The sequence below is a fragment of the Rhinolophus hipposideros genome (assembly GCF_964194185.1).
Source record: "Rhinolophus hipposideros genome assembly, chromosome: 7".
Classification (NCBI taxonomy): domain Eukaryota; kingdom Metazoa; phylum Chordata; class Mammalia; order Chiroptera; family Rhinolophidae; genus Rhinolophus; species Rhinolophus hipposideros.
The window spans coordinates 855,938-879,672 of NC_138053.1; the positions used below are offsets into that span (position 1 = coordinate 855,938).

The 23,735-nt window shown below is 46.5% G+C and overlaps 1 protein-coding gene and 1 pseudogene across 6 annotated transcripts; one reads left to right on the forward strand and one right to left on the reverse strand.

Annotated features, from left to right (window-relative positions):
• On the reverse strand, positions 1 to 23,394 carry GUSB (glucuronidase beta). 5 transcript variants are annotated; one of them, XM_081052998.1, is made up of 12 exons: positions 23,145 to 23,394; positions 21,455 to 21,640; positions 20,974 to 21,155; positions 20,696 to 20,838; positions 20,074 to 20,261; positions 19,580 to 19,732; positions 19,159 to 19,337; positions 18,929 to 19,075; positions 16,901 to 16,985; positions 14,758 to 14,934; positions 5,073 to 5,208; positions 1 to 3,449 (listed from the first exon to the last, which is right to left on the reverse strand). In XM_081052998.1, the coding sequence occupies exons 1-12, from the start codon at positions 23,352 to 23,354 to the stop codon at positions 3,280 to 3,282; spliced, it is 1,956 nt and encodes a 651-aa protein (XP_080909124.1). In that variant the 5' UTR covers positions 23,355 to 23,394; the 3' UTR covers positions 1 to 3,279. The 5 variants fall into 5 exon arrangements, 4 of the variants coding, with proteins under 4 accessions (XP_080909124.1, XP_080909123.1, XP_080909126.1 ...); XM_081052997.1 differs by having other exon boundaries at positions 16,823 to 16,985; XM_081053000.1 differs by having other exon boundaries at positions 21,455 to 21,636; positions 23,145 to 23,370.
• Positions 8,703 to 9,129, forward strand: LOC308500003 (large ribosomal subunit protein mL42-like; annotated as a pseudogene). Its single transcript has one exon. The product of its transcript is annotated as a large ribosomal subunit protein mL42-like (transcript).
• Positions 23,395 to 23,735: the final 341 nt, after the last annotated feature.

Consider the following 23,735-nt stretch of genomic DNA (forward strand, 5'->3'; position numbering starts at 1 on the left):
TTACTTCAGCTCACCTTGAGCACTCCACTCTTACAATTATTCAAAAAAAATAACATCTGCAAGAAAGATGAATCCATTTGCCATACCTTTTAGCCATAATTTGTGGAAGTTTGTTCTGGGCTAGAACCTTAGGACCTGAGCGGACCTTACGGATCCCCAGCTTATTTGTGTTGATCATTGGAATGTTCTTTGCAAGGAGACTTTCCCTTTTACATTAAAGGCAGCACGGGGATTGTCAAGTCTGAAAACCGAAACTATCTTTTCAAAATTTACCCTTGTTTTCTTTTACCCAAATTAGATATGCATTTCAGAAAATAGAAGATAAAGGATGACTAAAAGCCTTTAAGTAAAATGAGTCTTAAAACTCAGATTAGATCTGATGGTGATAAGACATCAGAAGTGAATGGGACACCTAGCTTAGGGAAGATATAAAAACACTTTGATCCAAGAACTGAAGTGTATCAAGAATTTATCTACATGTAATTATCTATCTGCAGGAAAACTAAAACAACAGCATATCCTGTCTGTAATTTAAAGGCATCCCACTAATGAAAATAATGTTCCTCCATGTATCATTAGAAAGTGGACAGTTTAAATAATAAACAATGATAAATATGAAGTAGAAATGATAACACGACAGGAGAATTTGCAGTGAAGGGCAGTGCTGAAGGGCAAATATAAAAGGGATATGGTCTGTCTTGGCTTTCAGAAAACAAAAGACATGAAGATCTAATTCATTATTATTTTGCTTTCATTTCTGTTAAGACAGAAAAGTCCCTAACAGGTGAGCAACAAGCACCAGGTTTGCTATTTACTCCTTCAGTACAAAAGGGTAGAACAGCCACATGTTCATTTATTATTAACACAAGGTACTGTGCTGGGTACTGGAACCCTACGCTAAATAGGTAGGTACTTCTTCCACTGCAAGCCATTGGGGGTTTGCTACAAGCGGTTTCGTGTGACTTAGCCTCCTGCTCGTCTGAGCAGTCCTGGGGGAGGTCACCTCTGAAATTCCCAGAGCCATAGTTCTCTTACCAGGGTGTTATACTTGGGGGAAAGAAAGAGCTAGCCATCTCTCCAGCAGTTCTCAGAGGTGAATCCAAGATACCTTCTATCACAGTTTGGAGGTTTGTGGGTCTTTTTAAAAAACTAATCTGTAGTAGCACTGAGGTTGTACTTACATGGTAAGTTGAATGGATTGTTCTATTTAAAAAATAAGTTATTAACTAGTTTATTGACTGTCAGAATTGACTGAACTATTTTAAGTCAACACTTTTTTTAAATGTGTAAGTAATACATTGTAGTGATACAATTATATACTCCTTGGCTGAGATTCCCAAGTACTGTGGTTCTACTATTTAGTACAAAACTCTGGAAGTTAAAATATAGAATGCGATAAAAGGCTTTTCTAGAGTGGGCATCATTGTGTGGAAAAGGAACCAAAATATTTGATTTTGGAATAAAAATATTTCATAGTTCCAGAGATTTTGGTTATATCTATTTCCAGGATCAAATTTAACAAATGGAAGGTGAGATTCGCATGAGCCTCTTAAGAAGCATAGTAATAAACTCAAGGCAGAATAGGCTTTTTTGCAACATTCTGGTAACAGTGATAAGAAATGTGCTTTGTAGATCAAGATTTATTCAAGTATAAATATGTAGCAATGATATAGTATATTTTAAGTTATACAAGAAAATGTAGGGACTTCTGTTTGGGTCTTTTTCTCTGTGGCTGAGAGGAAACAAATCCAATAAACATATAAACTCCTCTACTCTAAGAAAACAAAAAAAGAAATAGGCCTTACCCCTAATTTATAAAACATTCAAGAGTCTATTATGTTTAATGTTTTTTGATGTTTGTCAAGTAAACAGTTTTATATACTATTCCTTGACGTTAAACCGGAACACAAAACTGATTCCTTCAAGGAACTTAATAAGGTCAGTGGTAAAAAAAAAAAGAAATATGTAATCACTAGAATTCCTAACTTATTATTTGAACTGACTACACTCTGATTTCGTAAAAGTGGTCTAAAGATGACCACTAAAATGAGGTCATATTACCTTGACTGTTTCTCTCATGGAGCTTGGAAAGGGACATGTTAGAGACGTGTGGAATTGACCACAAAGTGGATCAAGTTCTGTGTTAACTGTCTTGGTTCGTGGTATTCCATGTGACTGGATACCGATGAGTACTTTTCCAAAGCTTTCAGCCTTAAGCCAGGCTTGCTGACTACCAAACCTTAGGATTAATGGACCTTACTTGCCTTAATGGAGCCTGTGAAGAGGAGAAACGACTGCATAAGACCATTCTCTGGGAGCAGGGTAGGTGGTGTCACCCAGGGGCACAAAGGCCTGGAGTACAGGTGACTCTTGAATAACATGGGGGCGGTTGGGGTGCCAGCCTCCTGTGCAGTTGAAAATCGCATATAACTACAGTTGGCCCTCCCTGTACGCGACCCCCACTGCGGAGGTGACAGCACGGTTTTGGACTGAATGGTCAATAAAAAATTCCACGTGTAAAGTGGACCCACAGTTTTTAAGTCCATGTTGTTCAAAGGTCAACTACTTGTCCGCAGGCCCAGCCTGTTTAATTACAGAGGTCTCTTCACGCTCAGTGGAGGTGGTCATGACGTGGCCACAGGGCCTTCACAGCCATCTGCCCACTTCTGTCAAGACCAGACTGAGGCTGGCTGAGGCTGGAATGATGTCCTGGACAGAACTGGTAACCTCTGAGCTCCCTCCCAACTCAGACATTCCTCAGCTCTCACCTCTTAGGCGTACCTGTCTGCTTAACGGTGTGGAAACCAGTGCACAGACCTTGTTCCTTACAGCATGGCAGCACGTCTAACTGTGCTGGGACTTCAGATCATCTGTGGCGTTTCCCTTCTTCAGTCAGGGCGGGCCTGGTTTGGGGCACGAGCACAGGTGTCCTAGGCTGAGTGGCTGTCCCTTTGGAAGCACAGTCTTTCACCAGTATGTGGTTGGAGTGCTGAAGCAGGGCTTTCTCAAGAATCATACAGTTAAGACTATGAAAGCAGCTTGACACATAATTTCAGATGCTTTTCTGTAGTACAGATCATTTAATTTATGGATGGTCACTTCTGAGCCAACTCTATTCCCATATTACAAAAGCCTTGATTTTCATTTCCACATTCCCTTCTAGCAAATTACTACAAAATCCAGACCAGAAACTTTCTGGTCTGCCACACACAGTCCAGGAAGTTGCCTCTTACTTGGGGATAAGGGGCTGACACAGCTGCTGTCTGAAGAGGTAGTTCTTTAAAAAGTAAACGGGCTCTTTCCCACGCACTGTGACTTCACAGCTGACCGATGGTACCTGGTTTCATTGCCAAGTTTCCAGTATCTCTGTCGCAAAAGGAATGCTGCACTTTTTGGTTGTCTCTGACGACTGAAGATCCCCTTTTTATTCCCTATTACTCTCATTGGTGCTAAAAACAAAGCAGAAGATGTTTCAGATGACTTCTGATGGGTCCACGCTGAGCATGAAATAGAAATAGCCTCATATAGTTCAGGGTTGCTTGCTCTGAAGTGGCCACTTAATGGGTTAAAGTTTTAACTACCACCACTCCCCCAAACACCTCAGCTCCCTGGTGTGTGGATTTTTCATCTGTTAGGGGGAAAGATCCAAAATTGTTAACCTTTTCCTTGCAAAATAAGGTTTAGAGCATTACAGTACCCAGCTGCCTGGTAACTGTTAGGGGACTGAGACAAAAGTTACCCTTGGGAAGACAAGTCTCCTAGTGGGAGCTACAGTCCTGAGAAGTCAAGGTGCCGGGCAGGATCTACTAGATTTCAGAGTCCTGGGCACACTTCCAGTACAGCTCCCACTTCTGTTGAAGCTGTGAAAGGAGAAAAGCTAGGAGAGCCTGTCAGAAGTGTACTCTCAGCACACAATCCACTCTCCAGTGAAACCACAGCTTCTGTGAAATGGGAAGTAGGTCTCTTCACCAAGAAGTTCAAGACACTAATAATCTCTCCACAATAAGCAAATGCCAGGCACTAACAAGCACATTGTCAGATGGAATCCCTATATGAACCTGCAAGGTGGTAGGATGAGGTCAGGTCACTTGTCCAAGGTCACAAAGCTAATTTCTCACCACACAAAGCTGGTGGCCCATTGATGAAACTGGACTGCCATCTGGGATATTTCCAGAAGCCATTAACCACATTTGCCAAGCAGAACAGAGGCCCATCTCATTCTTTCTTCCATTCTAATTTTTAGTTAAACTTTAACTGTCAGAAAGACCGGTCTTTCTCCATAAGTAATGTATTATAATTCCCACGACTACCAAATCCTTCCCCACCCCCCAATTGCTATCCCAAGTTCATGGTATATCAAGAAACTGGTATTCTAGACGTATATAAAAAAATGAGAAGCATTCATTTGGAACTTAAATGAAGTAGCCCTCATCTATCCCCACTTGAGAAAGAGTACATACATTATTTTCTTTGACCACTTTTAAACTCGCCCACATTCAAAATGCTTTCACTTTCCTGTATTCAGTGAACCTGCTTTGTAAAAGTGTATATATAAACAGATTTGAACTAATCACATTTCTCAGCCTTTATATACTACCCTGGAATAATGAGTGTATCCCACAAGTAAATCCCATACAAGGTCCGTTTCTTCCTCATGCTGTTGTTAAAAAGACAAGGCAAGTCAGCCACTTTGCCTCAAGACAGTACCCATTTTCTTTTTACCATGAAATGATTTACCATGTTTCCCCGAAAATAACACTGGGTCTTATATTAAGGTTTGCTCCAAAAGAAGCATTAGGGCTTATGTTCAGGAGATGTCATCCTGAAAAATCATCCTAGGGTTTATTTTCCGGTTTGGTCTTATTTTCGGGAAAACACAGTAGGAAGCAGGCAAGTGATTGCTGTTTGCTAAATGTAACTTACTTTTCCCAGGAAATTCTCTGTCACCTGCGTTGATTAGATCAACTTTTCCATCCTGTTTCCACTGTTCTTACAACCAAATGTACTAAACTGAAAGGCCACCCTGAAAAAATTAGAAATGGTACATTCCCCTAAACCAAACTGCCACTTACACTGGTCAGTCATAAAATCAGCAAAATTCCAGATGAGTTCTCCAACCACATACTCTTTGCGTTTTTGATCCAGAACCAAATGATACTGCTCTAGCAGGCCTTGCTGGTACTCCTCACTGAACATCAGTGGTGGGTCCTGGAATGGAAGGCAAAGAGAGAAGTTAAGAGTCAGGAATGGCAGAACTGTAAATGTCAAAAAAAATGTGATAATGACCTAAACATCTGTCTCTAGGGGCTGCAGTGATTGCAGAAGATACCACCAGGGTATGACGCAGTCCAGAGGAAAAATATTTCTAAAAAACCCTTAATTAGTAACTACTTAATTTATCAACATAATGTGATACTTGCTTTCTCTTATTTTTCCATTTCTATTCACCAGTGGAGTCTTAAAGCTAAACTACACTGGAAGTAAAAATGTCTTTGAATAATAAATTTAAACCTCAAGTTTTAAGGTGGCCGGGCATGATGGCAGAGTAGATCAATACTATGCCAGCTGCCTCCATGACCACATTAAAATTACAACTAAATTATAGAACAATCAACATGGAGAATCATCTGAACACTAGCTGAACAGAAGTGTTACAACTAAGGATATAAAAAAGTGGCCATGTCAAGACTGGTAGGAGGGGCACAGACGTGAAAGTGGCTGGTCCCACACCCAAGTGTAGTAGTTGAGCATCAGGAGGGATATCTCAGCCACAGGTTCCCCCTGAAGAGTGAGGGGTTTCAGCCCCACACCAGGCTCCCCAGCCCAGGCCTCCAGTGCTGGGAAGAAATCCCCACAACATCTGACAGTGAAAAGCAGTGAGGATTTCACCCATCCAGATGAGACAGAAGGCTGCTGGAAACCCAGATGTCCTATTATAGGGCCTGCACACAGACTCGCTTGCAGGCATTCACCATGGGCAGTGGCAGAGGGAATGCAACTAAAGAAGCATTAGAGACATACAGGGAAAGGCTGAGTTGTGTGGCTTCAAAGCGAGGGCTAGTGGGACAGCTTCCATTATCCCTGTGTTCACCCTGCCTCACGTGTAGCCTACAGGCGAGAGACCTTTCCCACACAACCAAACCTGAAACTGTATTGGCCTGGTGAACTCCGCTCACCCCACCACAGTGACTCCCTGGGAACCTGCCCCAGATAACTCACAGCAATACCAGAGGCACTTTCAGCACGCTGGCAAACCAGTACCAACTCATGCTACAATCTTTCTTGAACAACTCTCAGGGGTCTGCATACCCGAGTCAGGCGATAGCTGGCCAAGGTGTGCTCTGAGACCTTTGCAAGGGGCTCTGGGCTCAACACTGGCTGCCAAAGATGAATCTGTATTAACCCTCTGAACACTCACCTTACCCCAGTGATTACCTGGGACTCTGCCTCACCCAACTCGCATACCGACTGAAGCTCTTTCAGCAGCTGAGTCTTATGAAAAGCCAGCAGGTAGCATCAGGCCTCAGGGTGCCCTGGGCCTTTTGCTAAGTTGACCCAGGCCTGGTACTGGTGGCAGCCGGACTCAATTCTCAGAATGGCCTCCCCCATGCACCTCCAGGTTTAGCACAAACAGCAAACAACCACAGATAGTTTTGTAGCTTCTACCAGGTAGCCCCATGCTGGTCACAGGTAGCAGCTGACCTTCGCCTATACGGGAGTCCCTCTCAAGAGGCCCCAGAACCAACACACCTGGAGGCCAGCTTCAGATCACAGATGAGCACTACCCAATTAGCCCCACAAGCAGCAGACCCAAAGGGTGGCCACAACAGGCACAGGAGCCCGCTGGGGCAAGTCCCCCTCATAGCAGCTCATACACTGTGGGCATAGCCACTCCTCACAGCCAGTCACCCTGAGAGTTAATCCCACCCTCTATGTGCCAACAGCAGTCAAGGCTCAACTACAACAGGAAGGTACACACAGCCCATATAAGGGACACTCCTGGAACACACGCACAGGAGATCAACAAGACTGCTTCACTGGGCCATACAGGACACATACTGTATAAGGTTACCCAGTGAAAACTGAGAGACATAGGAGATCTACTTAATGCATAGAAACCAACACAGAGAGGCAGCTAAAATGAGGGGGGCTGGGAAGGGGAAGTCCCAAATAAAAGGAGAAAACTCCAGGAAAAGAGGGGGGCTGGGAAGGGGAAGTCCCAAATAAAAGGAGAAAACTCCAGGAAAAGAAGTAAGTGAAATGGAGGCAACCAACCTACAAGAGAATTCAAAACACTGGTTACATGGATGCTCAAGGAACTTAGTGAGAACTTCAACAAAGAGATAGGAAGCATAAAAAATGACACACAAAACATAAAAAAGAGTCGAAATAAAGAACACACTAGTTGAAATGAAGAATACATAAGAAGGAATTAACAGATTAGATGAAGCAGACAATCGAATCAATGACTTGGAAGACAAGGTAGCAGAAAACACCCAACTGTAACAACAAAAAGAGAAAACAATAAAAAAAAAATGAAGATAGTTTAATCCATCTCTGGAGCAATATCAACTGTAACAACATTCACATCATAGGTGTACCAGGAGAAAGGGGAGAGCAAGGGATTGAATACCTATCTGAAGAAATGACTGAAAACTTTCCTAACTTGGCAAAGGAAATAGACATACAAGTCCTGGAGGTGCAGAGAGTCCCAAACAAGATGAACCCAAACAGGTCCACACCAAGACACATTATAATTAAAATGACAAAAGTTAAAGACACAGAGACAGTCCTAAAAACAGCAAGACAAAGGCATCTAGTTATGAGGAGGTCCCCATAAGATTGTCAGTTGATTTCTCAACAGAAACTTTGCAGGCAAAAAGGGATTGACAGGAAATGTTCAATGCGATGAAAACGAAGGACCTATAACCAAGACTGCTCTACCCAGCAAGAAAAAGCTAAAGGAGATCATCACCACCAAACAACCAGTATTACAAAGAATGTTAGAGGGACTTCTTTAAGAAGTCTTTATTGATGTATCTGTCAATAATCACTTTAAATGTAAATGTATTAAATGCTCCAATCAAAAGGTATAGGGTAGGGGCAGTCAGATGGCTCAGTTGGTTAGAGCGCAAGCTCTCAACAAGATTGCCGATTCAATTCCCACATGGAATGGTGGACTGCGCCCCCTGCAACTAAAGATTGAAAACAGCAACTGAACTTGAAGCTGAGCTTCGCCCTCCACAACTAGATTGAAGGACAACTACTTGGAGCTGATGGGCCCTGTAGAAGCACACTGTCCCCCAATATTCCCCAATAAAATTTATTTTAAAAAGAAAGATATAGGGTAGAACAATGGATAAGAAAACAAGACCTTACATATGCTGTCTACAAGAGACCCAATTCAGATTGAAAGTCACCCATATACTGAATGTAGAGACGGAAAAAGATATTTCATGCAAATCAAAACAAAACAAAACAAAGAACTGGAGTAGCAATACTTACATCAGACAAAATATACTTTAAAACAAAGACTATAAGCTTGTAGGACCCGGACAGAGGCAAGATGGTAGGCTCACAGTGAGCAGCTGTCAAGGGATTAAAATAGGTATGCCTAGAAGCAAATGTTGGGGAAAATTTTAAAAGCAGTTTCCCTTCAAATCACCTTTTTTCAAACCACCTGATAAGCATCTTGATTCACCATGGTGGTTGCAGCAGTAAAATGGGCGCTATCAAACAGATCCATCCTGAAACATTTATTTCCAATTAAAAATGGAGCTTTTCATTGTGTTTGTCAGAAATCCATGTATTCTTCTCTTCCAGATGAGTATAATTGCAAAGTAAAGCTTGCTTTGACATATGATGGCAGGACAATAGTATGCTACCATCTGGTGGACATTCCATATGAACACACAAAAACTATCCGTTGGCCATATCCTGTGCATAATCATGAAGAAACACAAGACAAAGTGCTAAAAACCAGACTGGAAGAAAAAGATGAACACCTTGAGCAGGGACCCATGATAGAACAACTTAGCAAAATTGTTCTTTATCACTAAGTATCACTGGAATCCTGATGGACAGTATCATAGATGTCGTAAGAAAATGAATTCTCCAAAAGGAAGATGATATTGAGGATTTCTGTAATCAAAGAGAACTGTTATCCTGTGTCTCACTTACCATTTGAGAAAATGTAGTCACGTATATTCTCTAATATGTTATATAGTAAAACAATAATGTCTTTTCATCTAAAACAAAGACTATAATAACAGACAATGAAAGATATTACATAATGATAAAGGGATCAATCCAACAAGACGATTTAATTGTAGTAACCATTTATGCAACCGACGTAAATATATAAAGAAAATACTGACTGACAGAAAGGGAGAGATCAACAGTAACAATCATAGTAGGGGACACCTATGGACCTATCTTCCAGACAGAAAATCAACAAGGAAACAGCAGACATAAATGACGCTGCATTAGATGGAATTAATTGATATTTTTAGAGCATTCCACCTCAAAGGAGCAGAATATACATTCTTTTCAAGTGTGCATCGGTCATTTTCCAAGATAGGCCACAAAACAAGTCTCAATAAATTTAGAAGACTGAAATTATATCAAGTGTCTTCTCCAACCACAGTGGTATGAAACTAGAAATCAATCACAAGAAAAAAAACGAAAAACACACAAACACATGGAGACTAAATAACAGGCTAAATAATGAATGGGTCAACAATGAAATCAGGGGAGAAATCAAAAGATACCTTAAGACAAATGAAAATGAAAACAAAATGACCCAAAAATCTATGGGACACAGCAAAAGCAGTCCAAAGAGGGAAATTCATAGTAATACAGGTCTACCTGAAGAAACAAGAAAAATTTTAAATAAACAATCTAACTTTATATTTAAAGGAACTAGAAAAACAACAGCAAACAAGGCCCAAAGTGAGTAGAAGGAAGGAAATAATAAAGTTTAGAGCAGAAATAATTAAAGTCTGAAAAATAATAGAAGAGATCAGTGAAATCAAGAGCTGGTTCTTCGAAAGGATAAACAAAATTGACAGACCTTTAACCAGACTCAAGAAAACAAAGAGAGAGGACCCAAATAAATAGTATCAGAAATGGAAGAGAAGTGACAGTGGACACCACAGAAATACAAAGGATCATAGGAAAATACTATGAGCAATTATACACCAACAAATTGGACAATCTGGAAGAAATGGATAAATTCCTATAAACATACAGTCTTCCAAACCTGAACAATCAGAAACAGAAAATCTGAACTGACCAATTACTACTAACAAAATTAAATCAGTAATAAAAAAAACTCCCAACAGATAAAAAAGTCCTGGACCAGACGGCTTCACAGGTGAATTTGACCAAATATTTAAAGAAGAATTAACACCTTTTCTTCTCAAAATATTCCAAAAAAATTCAAGAGGAGGGAAGGTTCCCAAGCTCATTCTATGAGCCCACCATTACCCTGATACAAAAACCAGACAAAGATATTACAAAGAAAGTAAATTATAGGCCAAATTCCCTGGTGAATATAGATGCAAAATTTTCAACAAAATATTAGCAAAACAAATTCAGCAACACATTGAAAAAAATCATACACCATGATGAAGAGGGATTTATTCCTGGGATTCAAGCTTGGTTCAATATCAGCAAATCAATTAACGTGATATGCCACGTAAACAAAATGAAAGATAAAAATCATATGATCACATCAATAGATGCATTTGACAAAAATCCAGCACCCATTTATGATAAAAACTCTCAGCAAAGTGGCAATAGAGGGATCATATCTCAATATAATACAGGCCATATATGATAAGCTCATAGCTAATATCATACTCAATGGGAAAAAGCTATAAAGCATTAAGATCAGGAACAAGGCAAGGATGTCCACCTTCACCACTTTTATTCAACTTAGTTTTAGAAGTCCTAGCCACAGCAATCAGATAAGAAAAAGAAATAGAAAGCACCCTAATTGGAAAGAAAGAAGTAAAACTGTCATTATGTGCAGATGAAATGATACCATATAGAGAGAATCCTAAAGATTTCACCTATTAGAACTCATAAATGAATTCAGTAAAGTAGTAGGATACAAAATTAATATTCAGAAATAGGTTATCTTTTTATACACCAATAATGAAATGTCAGAAAGAGAAATTAAGAAAACCGTCCCATTTACAATTGTATCAAAAAAAATTAAACACCTAGGAATAAATTTAACCAAGGACCTGTAAAAAGCCCTGTATTCAGAAAATTATAAAACACTGAAGAAAAAAACTGAATAAGATACAAACAAATGGAAGCATACACTGTGCTCCTCATGGATAGGAAGAATTAACATCATTAAAATGTTCATACTTCCCAAAGCAATCTATAGATTATATACAATCCCTATCAAAATATGACTGGCATTTTTCACAGAAATAGAACAAATAATCTTAAAATTTTTATGGAACCACAAAAGACCCAGAATAGTCATGATATTCTTGAAGAACAAATTGAAGGTATCACGCTACCTGATACCAAACTATACTACATAGCTATAGTAATCAAAACAGCATGGTACTGGCATAAAAACAGATACATAGATCAATGGAACAGAATAGAGAGTCCAGAAATAAACCCACACTTATATGGTCGTTTAATCTATACAAAAAAGGGAAGAATATACAGGGGGAAAAAACAATGTATTCAATAAATGATGTTGGGAAAATTGGACAGGTACATGCCAAGAAATGAGACTGGACCACCTTCTTACGCCGTATACAAGAACAAACTCAAAATGGATTAAAGACTTAAATGTAAGACCCAAGACCATAAATCTCCTAGAAGAAAACATAAGCAGTAAAGTAAACTCTCTGATATTTCTCTTAATGACATTTTTTCTGATCTATCTCCTCGGGCAAGGGAAACAAACAAACGAACAAAAATAAACAAATGTGACTACATCAAACTAAAACATTTTTTCACAGCAAAAGAAAACAATAAAATGTAAAGACAGCCTACTGAATGGGAGAAGACATTTGCCAATGATACATCTGATAAAGGGTTAATATCAAAAATGTATTATGAACTCATACAACTTAACACCAAAAAAAAATCAAAATAAAAAATGGGCAGAGGATCTGAATAGACATTTCTCCAGAGGACATACAAATGGCCAATAGACATATGAAAAGATGCTCAACATCATTAATCATCAGAGAAATTAAAACCACAATGAGATATCACCTCACACCTGTCAAAATGGCCATCATCAAAAAATCAACAAACCAATCTTGGAGAGGATGTAGAGAAAAAGGAACCCTCGTGCACTGTTGGTGGGAACGCAAACTGGTACAGCCACTATAGAAAACAGTATGGAGGCTCCTCAAAAAATTAAAAAATGTATCTTATGACACAGCAATTATACTTCTGGGTATTTATGTAAAGAAATCCAAAATACTAATTTGTAAAGATATGTGCACCCCTATGTTTAGTGCAGCGCTATTCACAATAGCCAAAACATGGAAACAACTGGAATGCCCATCAATAGACAATTGGATAAAGAAGAGGTGGTACATATATACAACGGAGTATATGCTAAGTGAAATAAGTCAGACAGAGAAAAGACAAATACTGTATGATTTCACTTATATGTGAAATATAAAGACTAGAATAAAAATTTTTTAAAAAAACAGAAAAAAATAAATAAATAAAGCTGAAATTTCAAGTAGCCGCCAGTGTGTAATCTGAGAACTAGTTTGACTCAGTCTAAATCACTTCAGATTCATTTGTATGTGGTCTGAGTAAGTAGCTGCTGTTAAGCACATCCATCCTTTCAACAAATAATTATTCGGTATGTACTTATATGGCAGGCATTGGAGATAAAGTGATAAACAAGAAAGATAAGTGCCACAGCCCTCCAGGCTTCACAGTCCAGCAGGAAAGACACAAGTTGTAAGTGTAATGAGGGTAGAGAAGGAGAGTGCAAGCTGGAGCCTGAGGTGGGGGGGGAGGTGTTTACCAGGATGTTTGACACGGGGCCACAGGGAGCTTCCCTCAGAAAGTGGGTAAACCAAGACCTGCCGGGTGAGAAGGCTATCTATCCACAGCAAACATAGAGGCCACAAGTGTGGACTCATCCAGTGTCTGGTGAAGAGCTCCGAAGTGTCCTGTACTGAGACATAACGATCTTTCGGATGGTCTTAGGTATGGGTTCTTGTTCTCGAGTCTGAGTTTTCATCTCATGGGAACTTGGGAAGCTCAAGTCTTAGGTGCTGGAGGACGCAGCATTCCAGTCATTTGTGAGAGAACACTCTGTTGGCTTTGGCTTTCTTTTCCAATGAGGATGAAAATGTTGTATAAGATCCACTGAAAACGTTAACTTGTAAACTGAGCCATGTTTTGCTCCAGTTCCAAAGCTGAATTTGAGAGCAGGGCACAATTCAGATTTGTTTACTTTGTTAATGGAAATGACCCTGCATCAGCTAATGCTATTTACAAATGGCTATTTAAACTTAAAACTAAAAGAAATCAACTCAGTCAAACTAGCCACTTCCAGTCCTCAGCAGCCATATACGTGCCTTGTGGCTGCCCCTTTGGACAGTGAAAATACAGGACATTTCCATCACTGCTCAAGGTTCTGTCAGACAACGCTAAGCTAGACTCTTTCAGTGTCTTAAACATGCAGTTGGCTACCTTGTCAAAGAGGGAAAACAAATGTGTATGTACATCGTCTCCATAAGCTATACCCCCTTCACCAGTTTGCAGCAGTGTAAGCAAGATGCATTTAAGGGATGAACAGAGTAATACAGCTGTTCAACATAGCAAGGATAAGTGGATTAAGAAATGTGTGTCAACAAGGAACCCCAGTAGATGTGACAGGCAAGTGTGAGGTGGCTGGGGTGCAGATGAGGGGCTGGCTGTGGTTCAAGAATGCACATGAAACAAATCCTCATAAAACAAAGCAGCATATCTGGTGAGGAAGTGGACAAAACAAATGAGAAAAAAACTAGTGACAAAAACTTGCTCCAAGATTTCACTCATTCTCTTAACAAATATTGTTTGGCACCCTCTGTGTGACCTCTGGAACCCACAGTGGTCAAGGAGAGCCAAAGAAATAATGACAGCGCATGGTGACAAATGACGAGACAGAGACCAGCAGTGGGAACAATTTCCCCTAGGAAACTGCTAGGGCCAGTGGGGTAAACCTCACCAAAGAGGGAATATCTAAGCTGAGACTTGAACATGGAATTAGAATCCATTACTTGGCGATTGTGGTGCTAACAAGGGCACTCCAGGCAGAAGGAACAGCCAAAGCCAGAGTAGGTGCCAAAGAGCACAGAGCACAGTCCGGTGACCAAGAGCGAGGGCAGAGGAGGATGAAGACCTGGGAGAGGGCAGGGAGTAAAGGGCGCTGATTGCCCTGACCAGGGATGGGGCTTCCTTCTATGGGCCGGGGAAGCCAGCGACATGACTCCCAAGGTTTGCATTTGTTCAAGACTACTTTTGGGCAGCTAGGGGGAACAAGGAAACAGGAAACAAAGCCAGTAAGGAGGCTGCCTCAGAACCAAGCCCGGCCAAAGCCAGAGTCCAGGGCAGCCATGAGAATGAGGGCTAAGCCTAAAGACCTGCAGAGAGCATCAGGGCAGGTGAGGGCCGGGGAAGGAGGCACATGCCTACCTTGGGGCAATGAGGGACATCACTGCCCAAGAGAGTGGAAAGATAAACAGAACATTCTGCACTTCTTACCTGGTGAAACCCTGAGATGACTTCTGCTCCATACTCGCTCTGAATAATTGGCTTCTGATATGTCCTATACCAGTTCTCAAACTGGGTGGCTAGCTGCAGCTGAATGACCTCCAGGTGCCCATAGTCATGGTACCAGGAGTAGTAACTGTTCACACAGATGACGTCTACGTATGGTGCCTAGGACAAGGGTGGTAAAGCATATTCATGAACCATAAAATTGAATAACAGTGTCAGGACTCTCATACTCAGGGCTCTTCTGGCAAAGGTAAGAAGGGGAGACAGAAAATGTTTAGACGCTTACATGTATAGGAAATACAGTCAAGAAGTGACCTGAATGGAGCCCGTCTATAAATCTGGACTGACACTCCTGAACAGGCTGCAGCAGGGCTCTGCTGAGGGCAGAGCAGGCCTCCAGCGAGCTGGCTTAAGTGGAAGGCCTGGGCCCATCCCGACTGCAGCCTGCTCTCCTCCCCGTGGTGCTGCTGGCCCTGGAGAAACATTCTCAACTGAGGGATAGACGTAGCTCTTTTCACGAAGAGTCTTCATTCACCATACCATTCCTGAGCTAAGCTGAAAAGTGCCTAGAAAATTCCCCACCAGCAGGGCAGCCAAGGAGATACGATGGGATGGCCATGAGTGTCAAGGATATGGCACTCAGGACTGAGCAGCAGGTGAGGCAGGACAATGTCCAGTCTCTAACGTCACCTGAACACATGCACTGGGACTAACGTGGTCCATCTTTTTCAAGTCATGGCTTCCTCTTTCCAAACTGTGGTGGTGGGAAAATGCAGACAGGAAAAGGAAGTGGGAGAGGTGCTTTGCGTGGACACAGGTACATGGGTGACAGGTCCCACCAGATGAGTTGGGTAACCTTTGAGGAGGTAGGCACAGGGTGCTAGGCACATGGAAGACTGAGAGCAGAGGAGATACCCTCGGGCTCCTACCACACCCAGGGCTGCCTCACGCCCCACTGGTGTTTTACCACAGTCTTCATGTTTCTTTGAAGGGGGTGTTCTTGAAAGACAGCAAGGGAGCACCAGGGCTACAAACCGTTTCCTTCCATGTTTTAAAATAAGTGTTCACAGTTTGTATCTACAAATGTTTTCTCATCCATTCTTTCTTTAGATGACTTTTCTTTCTGTAGGACTTTCCTCCTAAGTACTGGCCTTCGGCTCTCTATGGAAGGAGCATTTTTCTGCTCCCATGTTTTACACCTTCCAGTGCACCTGAACACATGGTTTCTGAGGGACTGCTGTGCCCGGGACAGTGAGAGGCCATGTGGTCAGCTGGCTGTGTGAGCCTGTCCGTTTGATCTCAGCCTCGATCCAGCCAATGGTTTCTAATGCTGGCTGATGGCCGGAATCACTGAAGAGCTATTTAAAACTCAGATTCCATTTCCAGTTTTGTGAGATGGATATGTATGGTCACAGTATGTGGAGTACAGCATAAGGAACAGAGACAGTGGAACTGTAACAGCTGTATACGGTGTCAGAGGGGTACACTGGGGGAGGAGAGTTATCATTTTGTGCGGGGTAGAGATGTCTAGTGCAGTGTTTTGTACACCTGAAACTAATTTAAAAAAAAAAAACACAAAAAACTCAGATTCCCACCGTGCACTGAGTAAATCAGAATCTTAGAATCCAGAGATCCATATTTGCAAAAAGCTTTCCTTAGTGGTTCTGACAGTCAGCAGGTTTGAGAAACACTGGACAACGATGACTCTGAGCTCCCTTAAACCTTTGCCATTTTATGAGCGTAATAAACTGAGGTGCATAAAATTAAATTCAGATACCTGAAACGCTGAGTCTGAACTGAGAATGGATTGTATCACCCTGCACCCAGCCTCCTTGAATTGAGGAAGCCACGGCGCCTAGCGGATAAACCAGGCACTTGAACCATCGGTGAAAACGCCGTGCCCGCCCACCCCAGGAGCCGCGCCCTGTGCCGGCTGTCCCCCGAGCGCTCCCCCCAGACACCGTATTCCCGCATCGACGCAGGGCCCCTACAGTGTACCCCTAATGACCCGAGGCTCCCCCCGCCCCCCGTCAGAAGGCTAACAACGTACACGGCCTGCACTAGAGCCAGCGTCAGACAGGACCAGAGGACGGGGGCGGGGGGGGCGGTACGCGGACCCCAGGCTCACCCCCAGGTCTGCGTCATAGTTGGCGTTGGTCACAAAGGTCACCGGCCGGGAGGGGTCCAAGGCTTTGGTATGGGCAATCAGCGTCCTGTCCACAGAGCAGGAGACACGGCTGCATCAGGCCGGGAAGGGCTCTCCACTCCCACCTCATCCTCTCCCGTCCATCTTCCCAAAACAAGAAAACCTGCTTTCCTCGCTGCCTTTAAGTGCATTTTAGATAAACAAGTATGTTCCTCCAGTCTTACATCATGTTCCCTGACATTCTTTCTCTCTCACCAAATGCCGCCCCCCCCCCCAGAAGAGGCCACCTCGCAGGGACAAGCAGACACAGAGCTGAGGTCCGTGGACTGGGCGCTGCCAACAACCAGGTTCTGAATCTGAAAACACTCTTGAAAATAGGAATGGATGTGTGTGGATTAGGATGGATATTAACTTAACAATGAGGGAGTGTATGCTAGGAAGCGGGCTGCCTGCGGTGTGCCATGTGCCAGGAACTCACCAGATACTTCAGCAGCTACCTCCATAGCCGCCTGCAGCAGTGGGGGCAGGGCTTACAAACTACAAGTACCAGTGGCGGTAGGAAAGGGGGTTCCTGACACAGTACAGGGCACACAACTGAGAGTGGAGACTCAGTGACAGCCTCTGAAGAAGGGGCACTTATGCTGAATTGCACTAACCAAGGAGGGATGATGGCAAGAGGCTTCCGGACAAAGGAAGCTGTCAGAGGTCTCCCTACACGGGTCGCCCTCAACCACTGTTTAAGCCTGTTTTTCTCTTCTCTTTTTCCACAGATAATTTTCTTTCCTTTACACCCTTGACCCATAATTGCTCTTCTCATTTAAAGGCTGTAGTTTCCACAAGCCAGAACAGTACCCCTTATTCTCAAATCCCAAACCAACACTCTGAAACGGCCTGTTTGTCAGCTGGGGTGCTTCAAAGCCTAGCCGAGCTCCTGCAGCCCAGGCAGTGCTCTCCACATCCCACCCCATCCTGACAGGAACCTCAGGCACCGGTTCCTAGCAGACTACATACACCCCTCTCACCCTCACCACAAAAATTCTGCCCACCAGCCTGGCTCAACACACCCCCATGCCCCACACACTCAGGGGCTGTGTGGTCCAAGCTGTCCTTTGCCCAGGGGGTCACTCCCCAGAGCCTTCCACAAACGGGGCTTATTTCAAAGCATTCCGAGAGTCAAGGACGCAGAGTCTGCCACAGAGAGTTTTCACGGCCCCTCCTGCCTCTATACCAAGTGAAATAAGTCCCCTCTACAGGCCAAATTATAACTACACAACTATAAAAAACGGAAGGGGCTGAGGAACACCCCCAGGGCAGACACTCCCACTTCGGGAACACTGTACCCAAGTGGTGTTTCTTTCCCTTCCACTGCAATGGCAAGGGAGTGGGGAGGGCAGGGAGCGGGGAGCTACTGGCCTTCAGTGAATGATGGCCTGGTCCTGCCCAACAATGTAACCAGACTTGCATGTCATTGCCAAACTTGTTTATAATCATGTGCACCGGTAAGCTGGTTTTATAAAGCCTGACTCCACTTTACAGATGAACCTGAAGCATCCCAAAGTGTTTTTCTGAAGTGCTAACACACATTCAATTTCCCAGGAATGGAGACTGCATTACAAGTGAGGGAAGATTATAGCTGTGCTCTACACCTAGGTGCAAGCCTCTGCCCCTTCACTGGGCCTATACATTCACGTATCATTTTATAAATGACTCTCCTTTACATAACAGTTTGTTTTTTCATTTGAAGTTATGTAAGTAGATTAGGTTAGCGCTGGATTTAATTTCAGGCGTGAGAAGGAGACACTGGGTCCCTCTGGGCTAACATCACAACATGGGTGGGCAGAGATTTGGTCCCCTGAGCTGACCAGGTGTGGGATGCGCTCTCACGTCTGGGCTGGGCGGGGCCCACTCACGCAGCACATGCCCACCTCGGAGCGGCCGCCAGCCAAGGTTGAGCTGGGCCAAAGGTGAGGCCTCTTCCCTGACTCAGCCCGGGGCAGATGGGGCACTCACTTGAAGTAGTAAGCAGCAGGTTTCAGGGAGGAAGCGGGCTCGTTGGCCACAGACCACATCACCACGGCCGGGTGGTTCTTGTCCCTGCGCACCAGCTCCCCCATCACCTCCAGGTGGTGCTGCAGAGATGCATTGCTGTAGCTCTGCCTGTGGGCGGGGAGGAAGGGGGAGGGTGTCACCACGGCCCGCCAAGCCGAGCAGGCTGAGCAGCATGGGCGGTGGGCACTCACGCCAGCACGATGCCCACGCCAGGGCTCTCATCAATGACCACGATCCCATAACGGTCACAGAGCTGCATGACCTCCTCTGCGTAGGGGTAGTGGCTGGTGCGGATGGAGTTGGCACCGAGCCAGCGAAGCAAGTTGAAGTCCTTTACCGTCAGTGGCCAGTCAAAGCCCTTCCCTCGGATCTAGAGGACAGCAGAGTAGAGTGACTGCCTGCCCCATCCTTGTCCAAGATGCATTTCCTTCTAGAGCTGGACCCTCAAGAGTTACCCATTAGCCCTCTACCCAGCCCAAGCACAGGTCCCATCAGGGGGTGGTTTTGAGCAATTTGCTTAAGTGCTCTGAGCTGCCCTCACCCGCTTCAGGGGGAATGGGAAAGGTAAAGATGAGAAACAGCCCCCACAGGGACCCAGGAGCCCCAACTCACATCAGCATCCTCATGCTTGTTGACCCCATGGAAATAGAAAGGCTTCCCATTAATGAGGAACTGGCTCTCTGTGACAGCCACAGTGCGAATCCCCACAGGGAGGGTGTAGAAGTCAGACATGGACCGAGCTGCTGTCTGTGCCGTCAGCCTCACCTGTGAAAGCCAAGCGCCGGCATGAGGCACTCTGGATGGCCTGAGCCCCACACAGCCCGCCGTCAGCAGGAAGGCCCCTGGTAAACCACAGCGGCCCACCTCTCGGACGGCAAGCAGAGAGATGCAGAAATTGCAGGCTCCTGCCATCTGAAATGGGGAAACTTTGCCCACGCTGCCCTTGGGGCCTGCTCTTCAAATCTGGGTCACCCCCCCAAGGATTGAAAAATTCAGGCTGGGAACATGCCTGCCTGCCCATCTGTCCTGCACCCCAGCTGAAGCCAGGCAGGGCTACTGGATGGGGGCAAAAGGCCTTCCGTAGCCCCAGTCCTAAGCAGCATTACCTCCAATGAGTACAGGTAGGCAGGGTGCTCATGCATCAGATACGGCCACCAGAGGTGGGCACTGGGCACCTGCAGCTGGCCCCGGCTCCCCAGCCCCTGGGCCACGACTTTGCCTTCCTCGTCCAAAAGAGACACTTGCAGCTCGAAGTGTTCACTGCCCTGGACGAAAATCTGATAATTCACCAGCCCTATGGGAGACAAGGGAGACAAGACAAGAGAGGAGGGACGTGACCTGCAGCCACCACTCTGAGGAGTCCACTTAGTCCCTGAGACCCCAGCCAACAACCATTTACTTCTTGAGCTTGATCTGCAGTGAGGAGAGATTGAGCGAGGGCAGCACAATGGAGAAAGGACAAGGGGGCCCCATGCATCCTGAGCGATGTGATTCTAAGCAAGCCTTACTTCTCATTGGGCCTGATCTCCTCACAGAATGAGATCGGACCAGATGGGGGTTCCTGAAACCCTTGCCAGCTCAGACAGGCTGGATTTTAGCTTCTCAGGTAGATGGGAACTTATGAGGGTAAACAAGTCTGGGAGAACCATTCTCCTGGGGCATCTTTTCAAATAGGGAGCAGAGGCACTTTGGGCCTGGCTGAAGGCCGATGCTGCTGCGAGCCCTCACCAGTGTTTTGGTCCACGTGAGTAGTGATGGTGATGTCATCAATATAGATGGTGGGCGTGGTGTAGAGGAGGACGGGCCGGTGCAGTCCCGCGTAGTTGAAGAAGTCAAAGTTTGTGTTCTGGACAAAGTAACCCTTGGGGTACCTAGGGTGGGAGGACAATGGCCAAGTGGGCCTTGCCTGGAGTTCTTCAGCCTCACCCCTGCTAACGCTCCCCCACCCTGTGGGAACACCACTGGCAGGCTGGGACTAGGATGGGGTGGGGCGTGGTGCTGCTCACTTGGAGGTGTCCATCTTGTAGAGGATGGTCCCTGGTGGCAGGGTGGAGGGGGTGAGTGTGTTGTTGACGGCGATAGTAATGCGGCAGGAAGACAGGGGCCCACTCTGGACCAGCGTGCTGATGTCGACCTCGAAGGGAAGATGGCCCCCCTCGTGCTCTGCTACATGGACCCCATTCACCCACTGCAGACACAGGGAGATACGGGGTGAGAGCAGCAGGCCAAAGCATGAGAAGGAGCAGTGCCGTCTCAGGCACGCCCGCAGAGGTGCCCTGAGCTGCCTGATGAGAGGAATGGAGCTCCAGTGAGGATGAGGCAGCACCTCCCCCCAGGGCACAGACCCCAGTGTGGGGCATGAGTGTTTCCTCCCCCATCCACTCCAGGGGGCAGGCTGCCAGGTGGTAGCTAGGAGCCAGTGCCCCAAGGCAGACCCAGAATGCCCAGCAGCTGCACGCGCCCACTCGCCCTGTCTGCTGCACTGACCACAATGGCGTAGTAGTGGGCACTGCCAATCCTCAGGACCACTCTCGTGTCCAGGTCCTGGGTCCATCGCTGGGGCAGGGTCACCTCCCGTTCATACCACACCCAGCCAACAAAGCTACGCAGCTGCCCGTCCTGGCCCACATCATTGAAGCTGGAGGGAACCGGCATGTCCAGGGTGGGGCCTGACTGGGGAAAGAAGGGCGGGGATCAGGTCCAGACCACCTAAGAATCTAAAGTCCCCCAGCAATCCTACCTGCAGGAAGAAGGCTTCTAACAGACCCTGGAATTCCAGACCACCCACCCCACCACTGTTATTCCTTGTCAGCAAGTGACAATGCACTTTATGGAGCTCCTTTAATTCTCACAACTCCATGAAGTAGACATCAGTCACTCATTCATTCATTGGACCATGGACAGTGAACACCTACAGTGCTGTTCTAGATAACAGGAATAAAATGGTGACCAGGCCTCTGCCGTCAGGTGGCCATCTCTATTAAGAGTGTGGAGAGTGGCAGGGGACTATTTAGGAGTCAGGGAAGGCCTTTTGGGGCCGGGGCCCATGGGATACTGCCTCAGGACAATCTGACAGAACTGGGTGAACCTGAGCCCCCAGGGAATCCCCCAGAGTCCCTCAAGAAGAAGGCTAGGCAGGAGTGGGGCAGATAGCTCAGTGAGCCTGGAAGCAGCCTGGCCTTCCTAAAGACATCTTGTAGTGGAGATGTGTGACCTCTAAGGAGAGGATTTCCTCTGTCCTTCACAGCTGCACCCCCAACACCTGACACAAGCCCTGCCACACAATAGGAAACCACTAAATAATGGCTGGATGGATGGATAACTTGCTGATGAGAGATCAACTGACAGGATGGTTTGTGTCCTAGGGCTGGTGAGACCTAAGGTTCTTTCTCAAGGCAGCCAGCACCAGGATCCAGGGTCTCCACTGAAAGGAGTGAGCCCAGGGCCACAACACAGCCTGAATGAAGGAAGAAGCATCTGCAGAGACCAGACCTTGACTAAGAGGAAGATGATAATCAACTGACTGCCCAGGAAGGAAGGCTGGCCGTGCAGGGGCTGCTTCGCTGAGGAAACTACCCTATGAGTGGGGCACATGCCTACCATCCAGCCCAACCCCCCACCCCACCCTGTTTTCTTCCCCTGCTGAATGCTGGGAGACAAAGACCGAAAAGAGGATCTAGGAGAGGCGGGCACCGCAATGGGCACACAGGCCTGCCCTCGCCCCCACTTCTCCCCAACCCGACCCAAGTCAGAGCGGAGACCTGGAGCAGGGTCTCTGGCTGGCTGCGTGCCAAGCCCCGTCCTCCAGCTGAACCTGGAATCCAAGGTCCTGCCTGCCAGGGCAGAGCTGGTCCCAAGATGTCCAAAGCTTGCCCTCCTCCCGCTGCCCGCCGGGCTCCGTGCCGCGGACCCGACTCTGGCTGGACCTCCCCGACTGGGCTGGAGCAGAGGTCCTTTCCCCGCGCCCCAGACTTTCGGTCCTGGCCCCCCTCCGCCCACATCCTCCTTCCGGGTCGGCAGACCCCAGTGCCCCACCCCCCAGGCCTCCAAACGCGTTCACCTTTCCCTCCGCCGGGCCCGCAGCTCCGCTGTCACAGGGGGAGGTTCCCACGCCCCCGCCTGGCTTCCAGGAGCTCCCCCGCCCAGGCCCGGCGTGCCCGAAGCAGGGAGCCCTCACCTCCCGCAGCGGCGTCCGGTACCACTGCTGCTCAAAGCCCTGGCGCCGGTTGTCGGAGAAGTCGGCGCGGAAGCTCCAGAGGCCGTCGAGCTCCTTGCGCTCCCGCGACGCGCTCTCCCGAGGGTACAGCATCCCGCCCTGCAGCGCCAGCCCGCAGCCCCAAAGAAGCGCGCTGAGCACGGCCCAGGCCCACGCCTGCCCCGGGGCCATGGTCCCCGCCGGCGCCGAGCTGTGGTTCGCGGGCCTGGAGTGGCCCAGGAGGCGGGCGCGGGGCGGTGCCCGCGGTCACGTGCCCCGCCTGAAGCCCCGCCCCCGACACTCGCCATTCGGGTTTAAGACGGATGCCCCGCCTGGAGGACCCCGGCTAGGCTGGCAGAGACGGAAGGCGGCCGTCGGGGACTCCGAGGGGGCCTTTGAGGGAAAGGGGCCCTCGAGCCTCCGGCTCCCAAGGGCGACGCCCCGCCTGCACTCGGGGGGTCACTGCCTGCTCCCCGCCGGGCCCTCCATGACTGGCTTGGCCAGGCCCGCAGGCCAGAGCGAGAGCCGGGGAAATGGCCGAGTTCCCCGCCTCCCCTCCCCCGCCCCGGCCCC

Coding starts and splice junctions, on each gene's coding strand:
- GUSB (XM_081052997.1), bottom strand. CDS start 23,354: ATGGCCCCGGGGCAGGCGTGGGCCTGGGCCGTGCTCAGCGCGCTTCTT. Junction 20,839..20,973: donor TACAAGATGGACACCTCCAA/GTGAGCAGCACC, acceptor CTCCCACCCTAG/GTACCCCAAGGGTTACTTTG. Junction 3,450..5,072: donor TGATTTTATGACTGACCAGT/GTAAGTGGCAGT, acceptor CTTTGTTTTTAG/CACCAATGAGAGTAATAGGG.